Below are 27,996 nucleotides of genomic sequence, written 5' to 3'. Positions count from 1 at the left end.
CACTGTGAAGCTTTAACAAGAAATATGCACAAAAATCTGGAATAATCGTTATAATGAACTTCAACTGATTGACCTGATGAATCTGAATACGTTTCTGAGTGATAGAGACAGAAATATACAGTGTTAATCTAACAGGAGGACACTCCTTAGGCTGAAGTACACAGACTTATTGAGGAACCAGAAAATAAAAGTCTAAATCCAGGATAAAGAGGTTCAGTGAATGTGGTGTTGAAGGTGTGGAGGTGGATCAGAGTGTCATCAGAGGAGACTCTGTAGAAGGACAGAGTGCCAGCAGGACAGTCCACATACACTGCTGCTCTGTTAGACACAGAGGAGGAGGAGATCGATGACAAGAGAGTGAGTTTTCTGTTATTGTGCCAGACATAACGAGGACCATCATCAAAGCAGCTCAGACTCCAGGATTGTTCATTCCTCCCAAACAAACAGTCGTTAATGTTTCCTCTTCTTGTGATTCCTCTGTAACTCACTGATATATGAGCTTCTCCACTCCACTCAACCTCCCAGTAACAGTGACCAGTCAGACCATCTCTACACAGCAGCTGAGGCCAGCGATCAAATCTGTCTGGATGATCAGGATATGGCTGATCCTCTTCCACATGTGTCACCTTCTTATTGTTATCAGAAAGTTTAAGTTCTCTGTGTACTGTGTTTGCGTCGATTGTGAGTTGACAAGAATCTGATGGAGAGAACAAACACAATCCAGCTGCAGTTATTGATCCGTCATCTGTTCATTGATTGACACTTTGATGACGACTCCTGACATCAGAGATGTGAATAAGTGATGTGACAGTTTGAAGATGGTTGAATGTGTGCTGCTTTGTTTTCATGAATCACATTAAAAACACACTTACACTTCCTCAGACCTGGTCTCAACCATCGGACTCCAGCAGGCTCCACCCTGAAAGGAGGAGGGGGGTCAGACCAGCACAGTCTCTTTCAGCATGCACACATGGACATTACATTACTCTCATACACATACTGTTAGACACTGATAAAGGAACAGTCAAACATTTTGACTCATTCAAAATGGGACAATATGCTTCAGTTTTAATGTTCCTGTATAAGACACTTTTTCATTGTTTATGTTGACCCCTGACTGCTTTGTTCTCTATCACATTTGTGGTACATTTATATTTTTTCATCTGTCATTTTTACCTGCATGCGTTATGAATTTATGTAGCGATGCTGATATTGCTGATATATATATATATATATATATATATATATATATATATATATATATATATATATATATATATATATATATATATATATATATATCTATCCATAGGTCCCTCATCCTCATCCTAGCCGGTTACCAAGATTACGTGAAGTACCCTCAGAAGGTCTGCTAGATGATGTTAATGCAGCACTACGGGCAATACCTACAACCACGATTACCGACACTAACAAGCTGATCTACAATACGGCAGCAGTGATCAGTGAGATGCTTGGCTACAAGTTGAACAGCCACAAGGGGCAGTACCCTCCATGGAGAAGGAGGCTAGAGGGCAAGATCAAAGTAGCACGGAGGGAAGTTAGCCAACTAACGGAGTTGCAGAAAGGTGCGACAAATAAGGTGCCTAAGAAATACAGCAAGCTGTCCATACCTGAGGCCTTGGAAACTGCCAAGCAAAGACTCACAGCCTTGGCCAGCCGCTTGAGGAGGTACACCAGAAAGATAGAAGGCAGGAGAATAAACCAGCTGTTCTCCACAGAACCAGCAAAGGTGTACTCTCAGTGGCAAGGGAACAATAAGAGAATAGCACCACCAAGGCTGGAGACGGAGCAATACTGGAAGAGCATATGGGAGAAGGATGCAACCCATAACGGCAATGCTCAGTGGCTAGAGGATCTGAGGGCAGACCACAGCGACCTCCCTGAACAGGGTCCAGTAACCATCACAGTGGCAGATATCCAAGAAAGGGTCTCCAGTATGAAGAGTTGGACAGCACCAGGGCCCGACATGGTTCACGCCTACTGGCTGAAGAAGCTGACTGCACTCCACGAGCGTCTGGCAGCACAAATGAACCAGCTACTAGTTAACGAAAGACACCCGGAATGGCTAACTGAAGGCCGGACGGTCCTGATCCCCAAGGACCCCAAGAAGGGACCGGTCCCCTCCAACTACCGACCAATAACCTGCCTCAGTACTACATGGAAGCTCCTGTCAGGCATCATATCGGCTAAGATGAACAGGCACATGGGTCAATACATGAGCGGGACACAGAAAGGAATTGGCAAGAATACCAGAGGCGCAAAACACCAGCTACTGGTAGACAGAACAATCAGCCGAGACTGCAAGACCAGACTGACCAACCTGTGCACTGCCTGGATTGATTACAAGAAGGCCTATGACTCAATGCCCCACAGCTGGATACTGGAATGCCTAGAATTGTACAAGATCAATGGGACCCTAAGAGCCTTCATCAGGAACTCAATGGGGATGTGGCGTACAACACTAGAGGCCAACTCCAAGCCCATAGCACAAGTTACCATCAAGTGCGGGATCTACCAAGGAGATGCTCTGTCCCCACTGCTGTTCTGCATAGGCCTGAACCCCCTCAGTGAGATCATTAACAAGACTGGCTACGGATACCGACTACGGAACGGAGCAGTTGTCAGCCACCTCCTGTACATGGATGACATCAAGCTGTATGCCAAGAGTGAACGAGACATCGATTCACTGATCCACACTACCAGGCTATACAGCAATGACATTGGAATGTCGTTCGGACTGGAGAAGTGTAGTCGGATGGTAACAAAGAGAGGGAAGGTAGTCAGAACTGAGGGGATTGAACTACCAGAAGGCAACATTGCAGACATAGAGGACAGTTACAAGTACCTGGGGATCCCGCAGGCAAATGGGAACCATGAAGAGGCCGCTAGAAAGGCTGCAACCACCAAGTACCTGCAGAGGGTCAGGCAAGTCCTGAGGAGTCAGCTGAATGGTAAGAACAAGATTCGGGCCATCAACACATACGCCCTGCCCGTGATCAGGTACCCTGCTGGGGTAATAAGCTGGCCAAAGGAGGAGATAGAAGCCACTGACATAAAGACAAGAAAGCTCCTTACCATGCATGGAGGGTTTCACCCCAAGTCCAGCACCCTGAGGCTGTACGCTAAGCGGAAGGAAGGGGGCCGGGGACTGGTGAGTGTCAGCACCACAGTCCAGGATGAGACAACGAACATCCAAGAATACATTGGGAAGATGGCCCCAACTGACCGAGTGCTCAGTGAATACCTCAGGCAGCAGAAACCCAAGAAAGAGGAGGGAGACGAGGAACCATCATGGAAGGACAGGCCCCTGCACGGTATGTACCACCGGCAGATAGAGGAGGTGGCTGATATCCAGAAATCCTACCAGTGGCTGGACAAAGCTGGACTGAAAGACAGCACAGAGGCACTAATCATGGCAGCACAAGAACAAGCTCTGAGTACAAGATCCATAGAGGCTGGGGTCTATCACACCAGGCAAGACCCCAGGTGCAGGCTGTGTAAAGATGCCCCAGAGACAATCCAGCACATAACAGCAGGGTGCAAGATGCTAGCAGGCAAGGCATACATGGAACGCCATAACCAAGTGGCTGGCATAGTGTACAGGAACATCTGTGCCGAGTATAACCTAGAAGTCCCGAGGTCAAAATGGGAGATGCCCCCAAGGGTGGTGGAGAATGACCGAGCTAAGATCCTGTGGGACTTCCAGATACAGACGGACAAAATGGTGGTGGCTAACCAACCGGACATAGTGGTGGTAGACAAACAGAAGAAGACGGCCGTAGTGATCGATGTAGCGGTTCCGAATGACAGCAATATCAGGAAGAAGGAACACGAGAAGCTGGAGAAATACCAAGGGCTCAGAGAAGAGCTCGAGAGGATGTGGAGGGTGAAGGTAACGGTGGTCCCCGTGGTAATCGGAGCACTAGGTGCGGTGACTCCCAAGCTAGGCGAGTGGCTCCAGCAGATCCCGGGAAAAACATCGGAGATCTCTGTCCAGAAGAGTGCAGTCCTGGGAACAGCTAAGATACTGCGCAGGACCCTCAAGCTCCCAGGCCTCTGGTAGAGGACCCGAGCTTGAAGGATAAACCGCCCGCAGGGGCGTGCTGGGTGTTTTTTTTTTTATATATATATATATATATATATATCGGTTTCAAGCATCCTGACCAGCTTCCTCAGGTAACCCCCTATGTTCATCCCTGGTGATATGCCCTATACTATACTATGTGGTGTTAGACTTTTTGTCATGATCCTGGATCTTTGATCAAGAGTTTTTAGAGGTTTTCGTTTTAAGAAAATTATTATTTTTTATTTAATGTTTTTTTGGCTTAATTATTGTTTTAGTTAATTCATGTATTTTGATTCGATTTATATTGTGGTTAGAGCTTATTTAGTATAAGTGCTTATGTTATTTTATGTTATTTTTTATTATATGCAAGCTTTTCCTAGTATTTGACTTCCTGTTTTATTTTGAAAGTTGTCTTCTTTGACTAGCACTCCCCTCCTCCTTGCAAAGAGGAAACTTAGGTCTGGAAATTCATCACTGTGGTAGACCTTAGCTGGCAATTCTCTCGACCTCTCTGCTTTTTTTTCTTCTGCTACTCTTTGGACGACCTCTGAAGAGGTCCTTCTTCTCTACTTTGACTACAGCAGGGTTTCTCCTCCAGTACTGGTTCCACATTCTGTCTCTGGAAAAGTCCCCCAGCACTGATCCACCTTATGGACTGTCATTGTCTTCTCTCTAGCCTCAGGCTACCTAGGCTATTTTCTTCTAAAATGTCACCTACAATCCTTCACTATTTGTGGTTTTCTTTTGGTAATTTTCAGTGTAATTTTTTTTTAATTTTTTTTTTTATTATAACTTCTCTTTATTAGCTACAATTGTTACTGGTTATTTAAAAAATTACTTAACAACACTTTTTCTGACCTGACAATTGTACAATTTGGATTCTTAAGCATCTTCACTCCAGAGTCCTCCAGGTTGTTGTTACTCAGATCCAGCTCTTTCAGAGTACAGGATTGGGAGCTGAGAACTGAGGACAGAGTTTCACAGCTTCTCTTTGAGAGGTTACAGCTACTCAGTCTGCGAAGACAATAATGGACAGAAAAATAAAATGTTAAAATATCTGGTCTGAACTCTTGAGGTCCAATATTTTCTATATAAAATATCTATACATAGTGAATTATTGTTGTTCTTTTCTAAATAAAAACACAAAAAAAAAACTTATTTATTTTCACTGCAAAAAGGCACTATGTGAATCTAAACTGTGAAAAAACAATTCTATATGGAATAGCTTTAATTCATAAGTTCACAAATTCAGGCAAACAGATCATACATCAAACTACAAAGAACATAATCCAACCTGAGTGTTTCCATTTTACAGTCTGGACTTTCCAGTCCAGTCAATAGTAGCTTCACTCCAGAGTCTTTCAGGTCATTGTCACTTAGGTCTAGCTCTCTCAGACTAGAAGACTGCGAAGTCAGGACTGATGAGAGAACTTCACAGCTTTTCTCTGAGAGGTTACAGACATTTAGTCTGAAAAAAAAAGAACAAGTACACAAGTAATACTGGTATTAAAACAAACAATTTGGGGTCACGACTAGATTTAGCAATATTTAATCTCATTTCAGGACTTGCTGGAATTTTAATGTAAATATTTTAAACAGATTCAGAGAAATATTTAATATAAATTAATGCATGTGGAAGATTTTTTATTTATTATTTATTTAACTTTATCTGACCTGAGAGTTTCCAGTGTACCGAGTGAACTCTCCAGTGCAGCAGATAGAAGCTTTATTCCAACATCAGTCAGGTTATTGTTACTCATGTCCAATACTCTCAGACTAGAGGGCTGGGAACTGAGCATGGAGGACAGAGTTTCACAACTTCTTTCTGACAGACTACAGTCACTTAGTCTAGAATGACAAATAACCAAGTGGAAAGAGATTAATGTTTTTCTTGAAAGATATCAGTGTATGATAAATGATATATACAACTTTCAGTATACTTACAGAACTTTGTTGGAAGCCTTGACCACAGGCAGCAGCCTCAGAAGAGCTTCCTCTGAAGCAGAGTATTTCTTCAGGTCAAACACATCCAGATCTTTTTCTGATGACAGTAAGATAAAGACCAGAGCTGACCATTGAGCAGGAGACAGTTTATCTGTAGAGAGACTTCCTGAACTCAGAGACTGTTGAATCTCCTCCACTAGAGAATGGTCATTCAGTTCATTCAGACAGTGGAACAGGCTAATGCTTTTCTCTGCAGACAGATTCTCACTGAGCTTCGTCTTGATGTACTGAACTGTTTCCTGATTTGTCTGTGAGCAGCTTCCTGTCTGTGTCAGCAGACCACGTAGGAGACTCTGATTTGTCTGTAGAGAAAAACCCAGCAGGAAACGAAGAAATAAGTCCAGGTGTCCGTTTGAACTCTGCAATGCCTTATCCACAGCACTCTGGTGGAGAAACTGTAGTTTAGGTTTATTAAATAATTTAGACCACTTGGAGATTGTATTTCGATCATCCAGCAGATTAACTCCAGAGTTAATAAATGTCAGGTGGACATGAAGAGCAGCCAGAAACTCCTGAACACTTAAATGGACAAAGCAGAACACATTGTCCTGGTACAGTCCTCTCTCCTCTTTAAAGATCTGTGTAAACACTCCTGAGTACACTGAGGCGGCTCTGATATCAATACCACATTCTGTCAGGTCTGATTCATAGAAGATCAGGTTTCCTTTCTGCAGCTGCTCAAAAGAAAGTCTTCCCAGAGACTCAACCATCTTCCTACTCTTTTTATTCCAGTGTGGATCTGTTTCAGTTCCTCCATCATACTTGACCTTCTTCACTTTGGCCTGAACCACCAAGAAGTGGATGTACATCTCAGTCAGGGTCTTGGGCAGCTCTCCTCCCTCTATGGTTTTCAGGACATCCTCCAGAACTGTAGCAGTGATCCAGCAGAAGACTGGGATGTGACACATGATGTGGAGGCTTCTTGATGTCTTTATGTGAGAGATGATCCTGCTGGCCTGCTCCTCATCTCTGAATCTCTTCCTAAAGTATTCCTCCTTCTGTGGGTCAGTGAACCCCCTCACCTCTGTCACCATGTCAACATACCTAGGAAGAATCTGATTGGCTGCTGCAGGTCGCGTGGTTATCCAGAGACGAGAGGAGGGAAGCAGGTTCCCTCTGATTAGATTCGTCAGTAACACATCCACAGAGGTGGACTCTGTAGGGTCAGTTAGGTTTTTAGTTTTGTGGAAGTCCAGAGAAGGTCGACACTCATCCAGACCATCAAAGATGAACATAACCTGGAAGTCTTCAAAGTTGCAGATTCCTGCTTCTTTAGTTTCAGTAAAGAAGTGATGAACGAGTTCCACCAAGCTCATCTTTTCATCTTTCAACACGTTCAGCTCCCTGAAACTGAATGGAAAAATGAACTGGATGTCCTGGTTGGTTTTGTCTTCAGCCCAGTCCAGAATAAACTTCTGTGTTAAGATTGTTTTCCCAATGCCAGCCACTCCCTTTGTCAACACTGTTCTGATTGGTTCATCTCTTCCAGGTGAGGCATTAAAGATGTCTTCTTGTCTGATTGTTGTTTCTGGTCTGTCTGATTTCCTGGATGCTGTTTCAATCTGCCTGACTTCATGTTCATCATTGAGCTCTGCAGTCCCTCCCTCTGTCATGTGGAGCTCTGTGTAGATCTGATTTAGAAGGGTTGGGTTTCCTGCTTTAGCGATCCCCTCAAATACACACTGGAACTTCTTCTTCAGTTGAGATTTAAGATTATGTTGACAAACTGGAGCAAACATGTCTGAAAAGACACAGTAAATAAGTTACATAAATCAGTATTAATTTATTTGAAATGTTAGATAAAACGTCTTATAACTTTTTATCTTTTAGGAGGCAGAGCCTTGGGCTTTCAGACCCCTCTTCTGTGGAACAAACTCCCAGTTTGGATTTGGGAGACAGACACTATTGAATTCTCTACTTTTAAGATTAGGTTTATAAAGCATATAGTTAGGGCTGGATCAGGTGACCCTGAATCCTCTCTTAGTTATGCTGCGATAAACCCACTGGCGTTTTTTCTTCACTCACCTTTCACTATGTTGTCATACCTCCCTTTGCATTTAATCATTAGTTTTTATTAATGCCCGGCCCCGTTGCACAGCTTGTCTTTTGTGCCGTCTTTTTCCCCTCACCCCTAAGCAGTCGTGGAAAATGGCTTTCTGTCTCTGAGCCTAGTTCTACCAAAGGTTTCTTCCTGTTAGAACTGATCTTTTTCCTTCCCTTGTTACCAAGTGCTCGCTCATTGGGCGGGGGGGGGGGTGTCTGACTGTTGGTGGTTTATCTGTATTATTGTAGGGTTTTTACCTTACTATATAAAGTGCCTTCAGGTGACTTTAGTTGTGATTTGACACTGTGTAAATAAAACTGAACTGAATTTAATTCAATCAAAATCACATTTCATCACTCAAAATGGTGAAATTGTGGATATTTGTTGGTCAGTTTCATTCATTTCATTCCCCTTAAAGAATACATGTTTGAATACATACTGTCTCATACACTGAGATAATAAATAATATAATTATCCTGCAGTTTAGAGATATCGCCTTACTGCTTTGAAGATGCTCAGCCAGCTCATCCTGCTTCATTCTCTTCAAGAAGTGAAGCGTGATCTTTACAAATGCCTCTGTGATGCTCCTCCTCTGCTCTTCATCATCACCCTCCAACATGTCCACAATGTCCCTCTGACCCTCTAAACATTCAAGGTCATGTGCACCAAGAACCCATAGGATCTTATTCAGCTCATTCTTCACAAATGTCAAAATGCTGTCTTCTAGCAACTGTAACAAAAGCAGAGGTGGGAAGTATGTGTTTTGTTATATATATTATATATATTATAATATATATATTATATATTTCTTCTCAGATTTGAAGACAAATATCTGAACTTTCAACTCCTTACAGGCTCTTTGCTTTAGATTTAAGACATTTGAGGGAAGTTATGTTATATCCTATGGTATTCGCTTGTATTGTTTCATTATGACATCAGTATGACATGAAGTCCAGTTTTGTTGGTTAAAAAAAATCCCTTGAGACCTACTTTACTTTTATATTTAAGTACATTTCACGTGGTGTTGATTTCACTCCTAAGAAACTTAATCAGTACTTCAATTGTTGGAGTCAAATTGTTAAATGTTGTCATTGTGTTACTTAAATTTGTAAGTCTTAGTTCAAGCAGCATGATCAAGGATATTCCTTTGTCTCTGACCACCTCTCCAGCCAGTTTCAATAAAAGGCGGCAAGCGGAGGCCTAAGGTGGGGTCAGTCTGCGGTTGGATTCAGAGCGCTTTTCTGAGACACCGACCGGGGCCTCCCTTGCTAGCAAGTAAAATCGATCGATCGCTGATTGTCCAGTTTCTTTCGTTAATGAGAATAAGTTTCTAAACCAGCGGGGCCTGTGGAAGCACAGACCCAACATCAACTTTCACCAAACACTATTTTAGTACCTGTCCTTCTACCTAAGTGATTGTGATTGAACAGAATACTATATGAATGACTCAGTTGGACTGAATTCATGGAGCCAAACATCATATCCATGTTGGACACTAAGACAATTCACTGGTCTACAATGTGTAACATGCAGATGGTTTTGAATAGAACAAATGTAAAAGGAGTTGTTGTACATGTACAGACCACAAATATGGATTTCAACTGTATTTTATGCTGCTGGGCAGACTGACCACGGGGAACCTCCAGGAACTCCTGGCCCACACTGTGGAGGAATCATGAAAAATCTGTTTACATAATCTCTCCATATTTATTAGCTTTTTCAAAAATATTTTTAGCACAGTTTTTTGTGAAGTCAGAAGTTAATCAAACGCAACATGGAATAAAAATAAAACATTTTTTTCTGACCGGGAATGCAAGTCAATAACTAATAAAATAATTTGTACATATTTTTTTTTTACTATCTTTTTGTTTTTAAGTTTTTTTTCTGCTTTTTTGCTAAACAGTAAATTTCAAAATTCATGGTTGACAAGAACAACTATATTTTAGCATGAAAAATATTTTGATAAAAGAACTTTATAGAACCATAAAACCATCATCAATTTAGGGCAGCTGTGGCAAAAACACTTACATTGGGTGGTGGTCCACTAAATTTGTTAGTCACTGTGCATCATTTGGTTCTGTTTCTCCAGGAAACTTATTTTAGGCAATAGAGAGATTGTTTTTTCTACAAATGGTACATGGTTTTTGTTTTCGCTACTATAAGATCAATGTTGGGGAGGAACGGAATACATGTACCGGTGTTCTGGGAATCTATCCTACCTCACAAACCATCCTACCTGTTGTTTCTGTGCAAACGCTGTGTATGGGCATAACACAAACCCCTAATTTACATAATTTTTTTTAACCCATTGTGAATATTTCTTATGGTTATGGTTAGGTTTATGGTTAGGATTAGAGGTTGGATTAGTCAGAAGTCGCCGGCAAATTATAATACGGGTAGGACAATTTGCCAAAGTAGGACTGTTTCTCAGAACACCGGTGTTACATATTTAAAATGCAAAATATGAGTAACTGTATTCCATTACATTTACCGGTTAAAAAAGGTGATATTCAGAATACAGTTACTTTGTTGAAATAAATAGATTACACGTCTTTTCCTGTTTCATATCTTATGCTATGCCCTCTCTAAGTTTTCGGTAATTCCACGCCAGTGGAAACCCAAACAAAACACACATTAACAGTCTCTAATGCCTGTGTCTCAATCTTGCGGTCCATAATGAGGTGAAGAAATATTTTTAAAAATTATTATTCAAAAATTATTTAATATGAAGGCAATAGGCAGAGTGTTACAGGCATAGCCCTAAAGAATGTGGCCTCATGGGCAGTGTAGTCTGTGCTGCAGCGAGAATGGACTGCCATACCCGTTATGTGTCTGTGAGCGTGAGGGAGGGAGAAAAAGGAGCATCGAAAAGTATGTGCTGTCACAGGCCAGAAATGGGAGATGGAGGCATGTACAATAATAATACACACTGCAGCCAAAAATAGTGCCTGCCTGTAATCTGTTGTGGAATACATTTTAAAAGTAACCTTCCCAACACTGAATAAGATATAACAACCACCGCTATCAGTCCTGGCGATGGGTTTTGCCAGGGCCTCTGCCCTTGACTGCTGCCCGCTATACATTGCACCAGACCTCTATGACACCTCCTGTGGGTGGTGGGCCTACTAGAGGTGTTGTAGGGATCCAGCCAAGTCCTACAGGGAGGAGGTCCTGAGGTAGACCCAGGACATGCTACAGAGATTATCTCTCTTAGCTGGCTGAGAGATATAATTCCTGATAAACTGGAGGAGGTGGCTGGGCAGTGTGATGTCTAGGTTTCTCAACTTAGGCTATTACCTTCATGACCTACCCCCAGGTAACTGAAGAAAATGGATGGATGGATATAACAATAATCCTCCCTAAAGACAAACTTCCCAAAAAGACATCAAAAAGTGCTCAGGAAATCATCATGGATGCACAGTGTTTGAACCAAAAGACAAAGGTGACATCCACTGGTCAAACCGGAGTCCCACTCCTACTCTTTCACTGCTGCATCTCTCCTCCAGGTGTCTAATTTCCTTGATTAAGGATTAACTAAATGCTGAGATATGCTGAGTTTTCAGCTCAAAGTTTTCTTGGGAATCACCTTGATTTGATTTGATTGAATCTTTATTTTGAACATGTTGAAAAAGTACAACATAATAGAATTAAAAGAGACAAATGAACACCTTGTTGGTGCAAAAGTAATATTTATGTCTGTCAAACTGTGTTATCAGTTGGTGCATTTACTACAGATTTGACAAAAGAAATGGAAATAAATGACATGTTTTTGCCACAGACTTTTTTTTTCTACTAAACTGTCTGCTATTTGTAGACAAAACACGGGTTCACTCTTAGATGCCTTTTTTATGCTTAAGTCATTTATAGGTCAGTTTTTAACTAAATTAACAAACTAAAAGGAAAAAGATCAGGTGAAAATTAACCCTGTACAAAGAGTCTGTAGAAATAACATATATTAAGAAATGAGGAGTGGCGTTCAAACTTTTGCACAGTGTTGTAGACGGGAAAAATAGTGTGCTGGATGCATCAGTTACATTTAGACAGACAGATTACCTCACTGCAGGAGAACGTTGTCCGTTAAAATGAACCTCAAAATCCTTTGAGCTGTTGCTCATTAAAGATGAACAGGTTGGTTCAGGTCCACATTTGATTTTCTGATGGATTCTGAAAAAATATTAAAACTTCTTCATTAAAAATGTCACTGCACATGAATGGATGATAAAACAATTTTGATAGTTATATTAATTACATTTTATCATTTGACTGTCTTTGTTTAAATTTTGTAATGAGACCCTTGGACCGGTCGCTCTTTAAGGATGGACAGCTGGGTTCAGGTCCAGGTTGGTTCCTGTGAATAATGATGGAGCAGTGATGTGAGTGCTGAGCTGTGACATGGAGAAGAGTCGTGGACAGTTAGAGATGGTCATCTCACCTCTGAGCTGTGGTCTGGCTCTCATGTTCCCCACACAGAGTGGTTTTAGAGGGGGGGACTCCCTCCTCTCTGTCCTCACACTGATCCATGCTGCTGAATTCACATCCACATCAGCTCACACACACTTTCTACCTTCACCTGCAGAGGAAACACAAATCATTCATGTGCACATCAACTGAAATCCTTTCCATCATGTGTGCTGTCCATTTATCAGCTGCTTCTTTTCTGCTTCATCTCAGTCTCAGCTGAATGCAGTCAGACAGCAGTGTGAGGCAGATTAAGCTGCCATCAGCGGCTCTACTTCTACTATCAGTCCGCTAGATGGAGGCATGAAACACACACAATGCATTCACTAACACATTCGCAGATGTGATTTGTTTTCAGTCCATTAATATTCAATTAAAGTTGTTCAAACACGGCTCGAATCACAGAAACAGATGGAGACACGGGGGAACATCATGTGACAGAGTTTAGTTTTCTTCTTCAAACAGGTTTAACAGGAGTTTTGAATGATTTGGGATGTTAAGTACTGCATAGTCATCAGCTATTGCAGACCTTCCCAAAGTGTGGGGCCCGCCCCTAGAGGGGGCGCAGAGCCATTGGGGGGGGGGGGGGGGGGGGGCTTATGAAAAGGGGAAAAAAAACAAACAAGCAAACAACGCTTGGACACTGCTAGCACGGGGCTCCCACACAAACTCAAAGCAGGAGATGAAGCATAGCTGAATATATTTCCAAACCAACTTCATTCTAAGCCAAAGACTAGAAAATATGGTGAAACATATCTTCCCTTTGGTTTCACCTGCACAAGTACCAAGGTAGGTCTCCCCTGCAGAATTGGTCTTTCCTTTGTTGGGAGCAGCACTGGGCTGTTGAAATCACGGACAAACAGTATCCCACATTCTTGATTTTTAGTTCACAAACACTTCTTGTAATGACTAACTACTCCTGACATTTTGGAGATGTTAGCTCTTTATACAGTAAAGTTACAGCGGGATACAAATAATATCAGACTGATCCGGCCATGATTTGTTCCCCCGGTTCAAATCCTGGACAAACAGTATCCCACAGTTGTTTATGTTTTTAAACCCATTTTGCACAGAGAGGCATTTCTGAAAAATGTATTGATAGCAATGTTGACTATTATTACACAGGAAAAAAACAACTACACATAAAATAATCACACCGTGATGCCTCTGCCTTTGTAAATAGAGGGACAGTAACTGCATGCGTATATGTAAGCATGTAAAACCTGCAGATAGTCAGATTAACAGTATTTTGTCTCTATCTGCCATTCTGCAATTCATCCATTCATTCATTGGTGTTGCGTGACGAACTCTGTATTCCTCGTCCACACGTAAACGCAAAAAAGGAGTTTTAAAAAATCTCCGTTTTCGGTGATTCGAAACGCCGTTTATGTGTGGACGAAACAGCTGCGTTTTCAAAAATACCCGTGTAGGTGCGGACCTAGCGTAAAAGAGTTAGTAGTTTATTTTCTTACTACCTGTAATTTATTGTAATTTATTGCAGATTACTTGTATTTGCTTAATTGTTTACTAAATGTTTGTGGTGTGAAATAAACCCCAAACGAGCAAAACATGGGTGTGTGTGGTTGGAGGATGTGTTTGTGCGTGCGTGTGCGCATGCTGTGGGGGGGGGGGGGGGGGTGCGAACATTTTTCTTGAAAAACAAAGGGGAGCCTAGCAAAAAAAGTTTGGGAACCACTGAGTAATTGCATTTTTTGGGTTGGATTACTATTATTTGCGTCATACCTTTTGAATTAAACATATATTTTGGAATAATTAATAATTTTTTCTGCATTGTTAGTTTGTTGTATAAGGTAGTTTTTTCATTGGTTTTCTTTTTTATACAGGGAATATAACACTACAATTTAATAACAGAACAACATTGGGAAAAACAAAAACAAACAACAAGATTATACAAAATCAGGCCTTCCATTTTGTATGTAGTTCAACCATTTCGACCAATGTTCTTTAAATAAGAGCACCTGTGACTTCAGTCTAAAAGTTATTCTTTCCATAACAAATATAATGTATATCAAATCAGTCCACTCATTTGTAGTAGTATCTTCACTAAAACAACGATTGGCTTTTAGAAGCCACCAACAGCACTCTGAGCAGATTTTTATCCGATTTACACAATTTAACCTCCTAGGACCTGGCGTCCACATATGTGGACATCACATTTTGGGTTGTCTAGACCAAAATACTCAATTTAGCTCCACAAGGGCCTGATATCCACTTATGAGGACATTATACTGCCTCGGTTTTATCAAAATTTAAAATGACTGTCTTCATATGTGGATCTCATTTTTCTTAGAAACAAAAATCAGGTAAAAAAAAATAATCTGGTGATTCTTTGTTTTTACATTCATGAGGTCCCAATCAGCCCAAATATCAAAGAGAAATTAAAAAATGCATGCCATGGAAGAGTTCGGGTCTTAGGAGGTTAAGACTCTCTAAGTTTCCTAAGTACAGTACAGTGAAATGAAATTTAAAAAAAAAAAAAAGACTGTGTCCAGGACCTTATTTATTTCCTTCCAAAATGGTGCCACATGAGGACAATCCCAAAAAATATGGAAGTGATTTGCTACTGCGTGCCCACACAGCCACCAGAAAGTTGTCTGTTGAGAATCTTTGGATTTCTGCGCTGGGGTACAAAAGTAACAAGTTACATTCTTCCAGCAGAATTCCCTCTATGAGGGGGAGCTTGTTACTGACAACTGCTGCATACAGATTTGATCCCATTCCTCTTTTGATAAGGTTAGATTGCTCTCTGTTTCCCATCTTGTTTTTACATTTTCTCTATCATGACCCTTTAGATTGGTCAGTGATGAATATAATTTTGAGAGAAGTTTTTGATAGGGTGCATCCTTATATGCATTCTCGAATATATGAATAATTTCTTCATTCCCCATCAGTAACTGGAAGATTTCATTTTTTATTCAGAAAATCCCTCAGTTGCAAATATAAAAAAAAAAAATCTTGATTTTTGCAACCCAAAATTATTCCTAAGGTCCTGGAAATTCATCACTTTTCCCTCTTTTAAGAAGGTACTGTATGTGGTGAGACCTTTATTACACAGGAGATGTCTGCTGACATCTCCTGGACAGACAACATCTCAGCAGTCGTCAAGAAGGCCCAACAGCGGCTGCACTTCCTGAGAGTCCTCAGGAAGTACAAGCTGAACTCCAACCTGCTGCTGACCTTCTACCGCTCGTCCATTGAGACCCTGCTAACCTACTGCATCATGGTACGACAGCTGCACCATGGCGGATAGAGTGAGGCTTCAGAGTGTAGTCAAGACAGCACAGAAGATCATCAGCTGCCCTCTCCCTTCCCTGATGGACATGTATTCCTCCCGCTGCCTCAGCAGAGCAGCAAACATTATCAAGGACAGCTCCCACCCTGGTTTCAACATGTTCAGCCTGCTTCCCTCAGGGAAGCGCTAAAGGTGCATCAGCACAAAAACCCACAGACTCAAAAACAGTTTCTTCCCCAAAGCCATAACCACCCTGAACTCACACATGCACCGATAACACAGCCCCCCCCCAATTTTTTTCTTCCCACTTCCTCTATGGACCACCACTGTGCAATACCAATTCTATGTGCAATAACTCAACTGTATATATACAACACTATTTATTACTAGGGATGGGTACCGGTGTCCGGTGCCATGATGGCACCGGTTCTGACATAAACGGTAGTAACCAGACCGAAAAGCAGCGCACATTTCGGTGCTTTATTTCGGTGCTTTTTTTTCCTGAGCTGTGATACACTTCTAGCCAATCATTTTACGTTTCCGAGGATAGTAGGCGGGGCCAGGTACGTACGTTCTGTTAGAGCAGAGCTCCAGATTAAAAATGTCCAAGGCGAAGCGGTCAAAAGTCTGGCTGTACTTCACAGCAAAATATGCAAACTCAGCAGCCTGCAACAAGTGCTTTAAGGTGATATTGTGATACTGTCAAAGGAGGTAACACCAAGAATCCGATTAAACAGCTGGCGACGCATAGCGTTTTTTTTTAAAAGCTGAGAAATGCGCCGTATTTGATAGCTTGCTGCGAGACCTCACACTGTGCACGTTGGGTGGGTTGCCAGTTATCGGACCCGGAGCAACATCCCCCAAAAACCCGAAGAATAGAGTCCTGGCCCCTAGCCCTGCCAGTGTAGCAGAAATGATGAGGATGATGATGCAGCAGCAGCCGTTCTTCTCTGCGTGAGTAGCTTAATGTTGTTCATGTGTAATTTACGTTGAGTAGGCTAAACACGTTATTACATTAATGCAGGTAAGGTGAACTAGCAAACATCATCATAGCTACATGCGGCTGTCTTCTTGTTTGATGGCAGATACTCCCTTCACCCTGGCCAAAAAGGCTAAAATGACCAAAGAAAAAGTGGGAAACAGTTAAACATGAGAGGTTTTTGGACAAAGTTTGTGTTCTCCATTCTTTAAGCACCGGTTCGAGCACCGTTTAAGCACCGGCACCGTTTCAAAAGTACCGATTTGGCACCGGTATCGGATAAAACCTAAACGATACCCATCCCTATTTATTACATATTACTTAAAAAAAACAAAAAACGGCTTGTATATTTGTACATTATATATATATATATATATATATATATATATATATATATATATATATATATATATATATATATATATACGTCTTTTTCCCTATGTTAATACTGTCCATATGTATATAGCGCTGCAGAACTGTACCCCCCAAGATGTTTACACTGAGTAGGAGATGCTCTGTATCTCACTGTACAACTGTATAGTGACAATAAAGGCATTCTATTCTATTCTATTCTATTCTATTCTATTCTATTATTAGCCCATGTTTTAAATGTCGAGTCAGTCTTACTAAGCAAAAACTTGTATGTGACCCACCTAGGGGGTCCAGCCCCCTGTTTTAATTGATACTTTTTAAGTAATCCATTCCATGTCTTCATCAAGCTTATTATCCAAGGGTTACCTGGGTCTCTCAAACAACTTGACATTGAGGGGTCTCCTATCAGTGCCCTAACAGGAAGGTTACCGCCCATATAAATCTGGAGAAGATTTGATTCCTTCCTGCAAAGTATTGATCCGGGTTTTCTATAGGAACACACTGGAACAAGTGTAACATCTTTGGGAGTGTATTCATTTTTATGCTATCCACTCTAGAAGAGATGTTTATGTCATGGTCCTGGGTCGTGCGACCCAGTGTTTTGTGTTTAGTCTATTTTGATGTTTATTGATTGTTTAGGTTCTTTAAGGTAGTCCAGTCCTTTTGTAGTTATGTTACCCTTGTATCAAGCCTCCCTTGCCCTTCGTGTGTTTATGTCTGTGTGTCTTGTATTGTCAAGTTCATGCTGTCGCGTCTGTCACCTCCCCCTGTACTACGTCTCCCCGGTTCATGTCCCATGTTTCCTGTTTTACTTTGAAGGCCTGCATTCACTGTCAGTGTATTCAGTTTCAATCCTCCTGTCCTGTCGTTAAGTTCATGTATATCAGCTGCGTTCCCATGTGTGGCCACTTCCCCTGATCATCCCTCATGTGTATTTAGTCTCTGTGTTTCTTACAGTCTGTGTCGCGTCGTCTGTGTTCCCACCCTCCATGTTTCCATGCCCGGTCTGTTGTATTCTAAGTCATAGCCTTACCTTAGTTCATTCCCAGTTTAGGTTTCTGTTTAGTTATTGCTTTTGAGCTGCCCTTATTCTTGTTTGTTTCTCTTGCGTTACCAGCCACAATAAAAGGCTCGCTTTTGTTTAAAGTTTACTCCCGTGTCACTCGTGTCTGCACCTGAGTCCTCCACGCACTCTCCACACGGTCTGTCACAGCGGACCGTGACAGTACGACGCGACCATGTCGGACTCAGCGGACATTTCAGAGGAGGTAGACTCAATCCCAACAGTTAACGCTGCCGCGCTCGCGGCCGCTCCGAGGAGGAAGCGGCGTCGGCGTCGCTCTACACGGCACTCAGAGGTTAGTGATAACGTTCTGTTGCCACTGAAACGCCCTGGATGTAGTGAGGGCGAGGGCTTTGGAAAGACAATTAAGGTCTCGGAGATGGAGACACAATTTACCTGTACTGTTAACTCTGTCACCCCCCCATGCACCTCATCACGGTCTGTTTTCTCGGGGGCCAGTGAAGAAGCTGCCTTTTCCATGCCTCTGACTGCTAATGTTGAAGGTGTTAATCCTGTGCCCACGTTGTGTTTTGACAACAAAGCTAAACTTTCTGGTGTTGGGCACGCTATTCTTGGGGAAGACACACTGCCATCACCGAACTGTGAAACCGACACTGCCAAACCGACCATAGACTCTTCAGTCCTGAGGATTAAACCAAGTGATGTACTGTTAAACCCTGGTATTACGTATGAGCAGGATGAGGGGGACATTAGCGAAAAAGGATGTACTAATGATTCTGCACACCCAGAACCTCCATCTTCCACTGAGAGGGCTTCTTTTAAGACCGCTAGGGCATTTGGGGCCTTATTTAAGACCGTGTCTCAGCCCCTGCTGTCTGTTAACCGCAAATCAAGTGAGAAAGCTTCTGATCTGACCAGTAGTAAGACTGTATTGCCTTTGGCTAGCACCCCCCTTTCCGAGTCAGTTTTCCTTGTTCCCGAGTCAAATAACAAATGTTCTGTTTATATAACTAGACCAGCGAAAGAAGAAATGTCCAGTGTTGATCATAAAAATGTCTGTTATGATCCTGTGCTGATCGGTCCCCATGTTCCTCACTCTGCTGATGGTTTGACCAGAGGGAGTGCTTTGGAGCCCGACATCAGCGACTGCTTTTCTACACCAGTCCATCGGGCCGGGACGATTATTATGGGTCTGCCAGGTTCCCCTATGTCTGTGAATGACATTGCAATTTCCGTTAATATAACACTGAAGGATTGTTTAAGTTATGCTCCCGCATTATCCAATGACAAGGCTGAATTTCATGTTTCAAAGGCTGTCGGGGGGGAGCGCCATGCTAGCCATTACAACCCAGCTAGCCCTTTAACTGCACCCCTGGGCCAGGACCTTTTGACAGCAGTTAATGAACTGGCCGATCTAAAGACAATTCAGCCGGATGGCTCAGAGCCAGTCCACTATGTTTTCTGTGCAAAGCCAGGTCCATGTGCATTCCACTCACTAGCCTTCCACAGCCGATTAGTGTGTGTGGCTGAACCCCCCCTTAACTCAGTCTCGCCTACGGGGGGCTTAGACTCCAATAAGCGTAGTTATTTCCTATGTGACTGCCAAATTATTATGTTAAAATCATCTGCACATAGTCCTGGTTGTTTTATGTGGGTTCATGAATCATGTCTTGGCCTTAAGAATCATGCTTCCTGGGACAGTATAACTATCACTTGTGTCACTGAGCCAACTTATTTCAGGTCTGAAATGTTGTTTGAATCATGCTCCAAGACAGAAGATGTGTTTAGCTCCCCAAGAAGGGCAACTAAGGACAATTTGGACTATGTTAAGGGCTTAGAGACTTTAAGGTCTTTGTCTTTTGTTGCTCCTCTGCTTGCACCTGACAAAGTCAATATCTGGAACTTTGTGCTCACTCCCAGGGTGGCTGTGGCGTTGCCTGACCTCTCACCTGCGTCTGATCTCCAGGTAGAGGCAGGGGTCACCCAGCCAGCACCTGAGCTAGTTCTCACCACTGGGGTCAGGGCAGCCGTAGGTCAGCCATATCCTGCACCTGCATCTGCACCTCAGGTGGGAATGGCTGCCGTCCGGTTTGTTTCTACACCCAGGTTGGTTCCCAAGGTTATGCCAGTCAGTACACAGCTGAGCTCCGCACCCAGCCTAGGCACTCGGGTGGGAGCGGTTGACGCTCTGCAGGCGCCTGCACCAACTGATGCTTCCATTATAGGCCCCAGGGTCTCATCACCGCCGCAATGGCCTCATGCCTCGTCCGCTGGAGGGCCCGAGGAGCCCGTCCAGCCTCACGCTTCGTCAGCTGGAGGGCCCGAGGAGCCCGTCCAGCCTCACGCTTCGTCAGCTGGAGGGCCCGAGGAGCCCGTCCGGCCTCACGCTTCGTCAGCTGGAGGGCCCGAGGAGCCCGTCCGGCCTCATGCCTCGTCAGCTGGAGGGCCCGAGGAGCCCGTCCGGCCTCATGCCTCGTCAGCTGGAGGGCCCGAGGAGCCCATCCGGCCTCATGCCTCGTCAGCTGGAGGGCCCGAGCCGCCCGTCCAGCACCATGCCACGTCTGCTGGGGGGCCCGAGCCGCCCATCCAGCCACCTTCTGCTTCTGCTACGCCTGGTCCAGCCTCTGCCTCAGCTCCTGCTTCGCCGTCGCCTGTGGCTGCCACGCCACCGCCTGGTCCTGCCTCGACTGGTCCTGTGCCCACCGGGCCTCGGCCAGTACGCCTGACACTGGAGGGCCACCGCTGCCTTCCGCGCGGCTGGCCCCCTGAGCTGTTCCGCTGTCCCCTTCGCCGCCGCCGTTGCCTTCCGCACGGCTGGCCTCCTGACCGGCTCTGTCACCTGTGGCGCCCGCCTGGTCGGCCCCCCGACCGTATGACCCTTGAACTCTTGTGCCCGCGGGCTCCGGGTCGGCCTCCCGAACTGCACCACCACTGCCTCTCACATGGACGGCCTCCTGATGGGAGATGGCGTGGCCTGTTGGGTTGCCAACCCCCGGGTCGGCCGCCTGAACTCATAAACTGTGGGCTGGTATGTTGCCGCCCTCCGGGCCGACCCCCTGAATTATGTCTGGACTATGTCACGTGCTCCAGTGTTTTCTGTTGGCTGTTTTTTTTCTTGTTCTGGTCCCTCCGTCCTGGTCCCCCGCCGCCCGCCCGGGCTCGGTGGTCCGTTTCTTTTGGTTTGGGGCTGTCTGGAGCCAGCCCTTGGTGGGGGGGTGGTGTCATGGTCCTGGGTCGTGCGACCCAGTGTTTTGTGTTTAGTCTATTTTGTTGTTTATTGATTGTTTAGGTTCTTTAAGGTAGTCCAGTCCTTTTGTAGTTATGTTACCCTTGTATCAAGCCTTCCTTGCCCTTCGTGTGTTTATGTCTGTGTGTCTTGTATTGTCAAGTTCATGCTGTCGCGTCTGTCACCTCCCCCTGTACTACGTCTCCCCGGTTCATGTCCGATGTTTCCTGTTTTACTTTGAAGGCCTGCATTCACTGTCAGTGTATTCAGTTTCACTCCTCCTGTCCTGTCGTTAAGTTCATGTATATCAGCTGCGTTCCCATGTGTGGCCACTTCCCCTGATCATCCCTCATGTGTATTTAGTCTCTGTGTTTCTTACAGTCTGTGTCGCGTCGTCTGTGTTCCCACCCTCCATGTTTCCATGCCCGGTCTGTTGTATTCTAAGTCATAGCCTTACCTTAGTTCATTTCCAGTTTAGGTTTCTGTTTAGTTATTGCTTTTGAGCTGCCCTTATTCTTGTTTGTTTCTCTTGCGTTACCAGCCACAATAAAAGGCTCGCTTTTGTTTAAAGTTTACTCCCGTGTCACTCGTGTCTGCACCTGAGTCCTCCACGCACTCTCCACACGGTCTGTCACAGCGGACCGTGACAGTTTAGATAAGAAATTAATGTCCATCTACTAATATCTACAATAATATCTTTTTAAAGTGGAGAGTAGTTAATTTCTTCCAAACTAATTAGATCCATTGATAAATTAATGCCCAAATATTTAATAGTTTTTTTGTCCAAACCTATTTTGTATTTGCTACGCACATTTTGGGGGGGATTGTAATGACTATTGAGAACTTTGGAAATTTGGTCTATATCCCAAGCAGGACCCGTAATTCCTTGGAACTGACATAAGCTCCGTAAATGATTTGGTAGAGTTTGATAAATAAACCAAAACATCATCTGCAAACAACGGCAATTTCTGCTCACTTCCAGCTATATTAATCCCTTTTATTGTGTCAATCTGCCTAATCCATTGAGCCAACGGCTCTATAAAAATAGCGAATAAAAGTGGATTCAATGGGCATCCCTATTTTGTTGACCTTTCAAGCTTGAAAACATCTGAAAGTTCACAACTGATCTTCAATTTTGCGGTTGATCTGGTGTATAAAGCCCACAATATTGTAATAATCGACCCACTAAACCCAAATTTAAGCATTACTCTGAATAGAAATTCCCATCTCACGGAGTAAAAAGCTTTTCCAGCATCTAGACTCAGTAATATTGCCGGTATTTTATTTAAATTAATGTGTCAAGTAATTTGCAAAGTTCTCCTAATAATATCGTGGGTTTGGTGCAACCTAACAAAACCAGTTTGATTTAAATGTATTATTTTTGGCATGATTTCTTTAAGTCTTTGTGCTATGTTTGATGTAAATAACTGATGTAAATAATCTACATTTAATACACTTACTGGTCTATATTGGGGCTCTCTAATTTGTCTTTACCATCTTTAGGTATACTAGAAATTATAACTTGTTTCCATGAGAGGGAAGCTTCTCCCTTGTAAGGACCCAATTAAATGTTTTAAGTAACATCAGTGTCAGAGCGTCTCTCACTTTCTTATATCACTCTGCAGTAAAGCCATCTGTACCTGGAGCCTTATTTGCCTTGAGTTTACCAATCACCAAGTGAAGTTCTTCCCTTGTAATTTGCTTCACTAAAGATTTATTTTTTTCTTCTGTAGGTTTTGGGATGTCTAACATGTCAAACAAACTCTTCATTTTTCCATTATTATTCGTGAGTGGTTTGAATATAGTTTTTCGTAATATTTCTTAAAGTAGTGCTTAATTTCCTCTATATACTGCATTTCCATTTTGGTTTCCGGGTCTCTTATCCTGTACACTGTTCTATCTGCTTGTTGCTTCCTTATATGCCAATTGTTTCATATATTTAGTTTCCCGCTCATAATATCTTTGTTTGGTCAACATTAGTTTCGTTTGGACGTCTTGAGCGTATATCTCATCAATTTGATTTCAATTTTTTGCAATTTTTAATTTTGTCTTAGTATCCATAGTATTTTTGTATGTAGCCTCTAAGTGTAATAGTTCCGACTGCAGCATCGGAAGTTTTGCAACTTTGGATTTTTTGCTAGAAGGTGTGGGGGGGCCACAGCCCCGTCCTCCAGGGCATGAAGCAGGTATGGAGGAGATCAAAACTCCAGACATCCAGAGGCCCCCAGAACACAAGAGACCAAGGAAGACCAACAGAGGGGCAGCCGCGCCACTGTCCCAGAAAGAACTGAGGAGAGTCCCAGATGAGGGCTCACTCAGCAGCCGCGGAGCAGAAGCCAGGGGGAGTTGCAGTGACGCGCCCGTGAGCTCCGCCGGCAGCCAGCTGTGCCTGAGTGACCGAGCCCCAGGCCGAGAGGCCGGGGGCACCCCACCTCCGAAGTGGCTGGAGTGAGCCCCAGGCTCCAGGCCCCGATAAGCGGCCGCCAAGGAGTGAGATGGTGTGTACCTGGACGCCCATCCCCAGACACAAAGAACCACCAACGCACCAATGTCTGAGGGAGTCTGCCACCGGCAGGGGAAGTGGTGGTAGGGGGAGATAGGCCTCCAAACCTTGGAGGGCCTGAGATGTCCCCAGAGAGGTGGCGTCTGATACCCAACCTGACATATAGACACAGACATACAGGCACACACAGATACAAACATCCATTCCCACCCTCATGCTCTCATATGCACTCACTCCACACTCAACCAACGTGGAGACAGACATAAAGAGACGCTGTACACACGATCACACTCCCCAAGCGTACTCTACGAACCGGGTCTAGGTACCCTTGCCCCTGGAGGGGGGAACTGCACCCAGACCCAGGTGGTGTTACCCTTTTCCCTGCGGTGGGGAGAGGCAGACCGCCCCGACTCCGCAGCAGCAGGGAGGCCCCACACTCCAGACCGCAGTCGGACGGCCAACTCTTCCTAGCCCCCCCGCTCCAGCAGGCCGCAGAGAACGGGGGTGAGAGAAGACTCCAAACCTCCCTCCACCCGCTCATTGTAGTGTTGATGCATGTGTTCTAAGGTGCATTTAAAACCCAGGAGGGCATGGAGCTACCTGCCAGAGAGCAGCAGGTAAGCGCATAGTCCCTCCTGCTAGCCCTCAATGTCTACGTGTATTTAAAATTGAGAGGTGGGCAACGACGCCAGGGGTGAGGTGTACACCCTGATGGTAATTTGGATTCCATGTATCGTGCCCAGATCATTACATGAAGGAACCTTTTAAAAAAACAAGCGCGTCCATGCTCAGAGATGTACACACGGGTGCTCACACACACAAACTACACCCTTTTTGGCTCCTACCTCAAAGCACACTGTGTTCTGTTGATCTTATGTGCTGCACAATAATGTTTAATATTTAGTATTTACTGTCATATTCCCATATATCATTGTGATGTTGTTTATTCTATTACTCTTGTTCTCTTCTGCTTGTTTTCTTTTTTCTTTCTCAACAGGTGATCCAGGTGATCGATATATGCATTTTCTTTTTCTTTTTTTCTTTTTCTGCCCATTCTGTTGGTTTTTGTTTTTTGCCCTTCTCCCCCGTCCCTCTTCTCAGCTGTTTCTCTTTCCCTCTTTCTTTCTCCCCTTCTTTCCCCCAGTCAAGTCTGTCCCGTATTCAGCAAGTGAAAATAAAATAAACAATAAAAGGTGAATCAAATGGACCATTATGGCAAGGCTGGGATGGTCAATTTGGTAAAGTAAATCCGTTGGGCATCTTTCTTTGCCTTTAGACAATAATTCTGATGGCAAAAGAGCCAAACGGGACAGGCAAAAAAACAAACAAAAAAAAACAAAAAACAAAACTTTGGATTTTTTAATACTAGAGCGGTGATGAGAGGAAGATATCCCCACAATATCAGTGGGGATATCTTATCTCTATCACTGAATTCCAGGTACTCGGTAATGTCTTTTGTTAACTGTTCACATGTCTGTTTATTCAATATACTAGAATTTAATTTCCTGTTAGTAATTCTTCTCCTTTGAGAAAGTTTTAAAGCTAAATACAGAAAGTACTTAAAAAAAAAATCTAAACATGTACAGGACGTCAGGACCTTTAGACTAAGCAGGTCCAAACTTGTAAACCCACATAGTAGAAAGGTTATTCTCTTCTTTCTTCTCAGCTCAATGGTCATTTTTACCTGTACATTTGACACTTGATAAATTTTTTATTTTCATTTCTAAACTTTCAAGTGTAAGACAATTGGTAGTTGGTTGGTGTTGAAAACATCCCCTTTCCTTGTGTTTTTGTTAGAATGTTTTTCTGCAGTTCCAACAGGGACAGTATTTTCTTATCTGTTAGGAGAAGCTGATGAGCGTTGTATTTATTTTCATGGGTTTGACTGCTTTGTGTCGGTGGCTTAAATTGCTAATTATTCTACTGAAGTTGCATATAGAAGAGCACAGATTCAGTTGTAGACAGATACAGGTCATTACTTTGGAGTATGTTTGAAATAAAGTCAAGTGTGCACAGACATGCACTGTATTCGAAGTTCAGTCAGTTTTTACTCATGTGATCTGGATCCTCAGTACAGCTGTAAGATGTCTATACGACTTGTGAGACCAACTTAACACTTAATACTTCTCATATTTAATGTCATCAGTGGCTTCTGCCAAGAATTTCCTTGTAATAAGTGCCCACAACAATTTTGAAGTACAGATCTATTTAGGATGTATAATTAGCCTATCTGGGATTAATCAGTTGATGAGTTATTCTTAAGTAACATTTCAGAGAGCAGAGAAGACATTTTCTTAGCATTTACACAACACCCACAGTAATTTAATTATACTGTCCTTCCTTCTCTATCACAAGAAATCCTCATATTTAACATCCATTAGTGTCAATATTAATTCAACATTAACATAATTTAGAACACAAAACTTGCTTATTGCAAACTCAATAAAACTGCAGCATAAGTTTGCTTTCTTGCATTATTTGTGCTTGGAGGAGCAAAGCAAAAGAACCAACAGACAGGCATGTAATGCACCTACAGCACTTTTCTAGTCTTAATGAACACTCAAAGCGCTACTAGGTACAAGTCCCACTTTATCCAGACATTCTTGCAACACTTTATCTCCGTCACTTCAAGGAAAATTTTTTAGAATAGCCAGTTAACCTGACATGTATGCTGGAGAGATTCAAACATGCAACCTAAACCCAGAAAGGTCCCAGACAGAATTTAAACCACAGACCTCGTTGCTGTGAGGCAGCTTTTCTAATCAGTCCACAAACACTGAGTGCTTTACCACAGAGCACCACCATGTCATCCTGTTTCAGATCTCGTGTCTGTGTCAAGACACTCTCAAGGCACCATGTGACTTTTGCATGAACTCTGCTCCTCATGTGCGCTGCATGTGATCACTCCTACTCTGTTTTACTATTCCACTGTTTGGAGATTTCCCCATGATCTTTCAAAGATCAGCAGTGGTGCAAACACCAACAATATGAGTGAAAGTGTTAAGGGACCTCTGGAGGTCTGTTAACATTGTCTCATAAAAGAATAAAATGCACACAGACATGGCATGTAGAGTTTAAAGACCCCCTAAACACACCATTGTGGTGACAGCATAAAATTTTAGAATATTTTCATTTTGTTTGTTTTTGAATCAGGTTTGGACAAAGACATTTTTCTGCAGCCAAAACAGGTCGAATTATCACGAGCAGTATGGAAGGGTTAAAGTGTCTTCCACTTTTGTTTTCCCCCTGTAAAAGCGTCATTGTTCTGACATGTTTTTATTGTGCAACAGCTTTAACTTTTAGTTTTTTTGGCTTCGTTTTGGACCAAAAACTATGAACTTCTAATGTCATCATAACAGCAAGATTTCAGAATATTGGAGCACATAAATAAGTAAGTCGTACTTTTGTAACTGGTTGAAGTAAAAACTGTCAAAGCACAAAAAGAGAAATATTCAAAAAAAGGCATAAATACTTTAAGAGAACAGTGAAGAACAGGAATTGAGTAGATGTTAAGTCATAGAAGCAGACCAGACATTTCTAAATAGAGCAAAAACTGCCTCGAACATTTTGATGGAAATGTGAATCATTCTCTTTAAACTCACACAAGATGTCAGACGAGCTGCTTAAAGGTTGCCTCCTTCTCGGGTCCAGCTGTGAGTCAGTCAGCGTGATGTATGGAGTGGCAGATTTCTTTTGTTTCTGCTGGAATTAATCTGAACAAAGCTGGTGTTAACAAGAAGAACAACTATTACCATCACATGGAGCTTCACATGGAGAGGATCATCTGACAGCAAGTCCAGGAAAGTGAAGTGAAACTTTACAAAGAAAGAAAACACAGTGAAGAGCTTAGGGAGAAATTGTGAAAGAGGAAAATCAGGAACTGATCAGTTTGAAATGTTTGAGGTTTTACAGAAATCTGCATTTCTGTACTGTTATTGTTTGTACTGAACACATCCTCCAGAAATGTTCTATTTAAATTGTGGTGTGACAGGATACATGATGTTTGCCATTTGACAAAAAAATTTGCCATGTTTTTTTTATTCTTT

At 43.0% G+C, this 27,996-nt stretch overlaps 1 protein-coding gene across 1 annotated transcript; it reads right to left on the bottom strand.

Annotated features, from left to right (window-relative positions):
- Positions 1-27,739, bottom strand: LOC146547166 (NACHT, LRR and PYD domains-containing protein 3-like). Its single transcript, XM_085265866.1, has 12 exons — positions 27,553-27,739; positions 12,568-12,705; positions 12,385-12,483; positions 12,189-12,299; positions 9,719-9,797; positions 8,637-8,865; positions 6,032-7,832; positions 5,762-5,935; positions 5,382-5,555; positions 4,946-5,101; positions 873-919; positions 1-697 (listed from the first exon to the last, which is right to left on the bottom strand). Exons 2-12 carry the CDS (start codon positions 12,654-12,656, stop codon positions 147-149), a joined length of 3,510 nt encoding a protein of 1,169 aa, XP_085121992.1. The 5' UTR covers positions 12,657-12,705; positions 27,553-27,739; the 3' UTR covers positions 1-146.
- Between the last annotated feature and the right edge of the window lie 257 nt (positions 27,740-27,996).

The sequence above is a fragment of the Mchenga conophoros genome, linkage group LG23 (assembly GCF_057382185.1).
Source record: "Mchenga conophoros isolate Kocher_MC1m ecotype Shallow Benthic linkage group LG23, M_conophoros_male_GT1.1, whole genome shotgun sequence".
NCBI classification, from domain to species: Eukaryota; Metazoa; Chordata; class Actinopteri; order Cichliformes; family Cichlidae; genus Mchenga; species Mchenga conophoros.
Note: the sequence above shows the minus strand (reverse complement) of the source record. Positions and strands in the feature narration are given on the sequence as shown.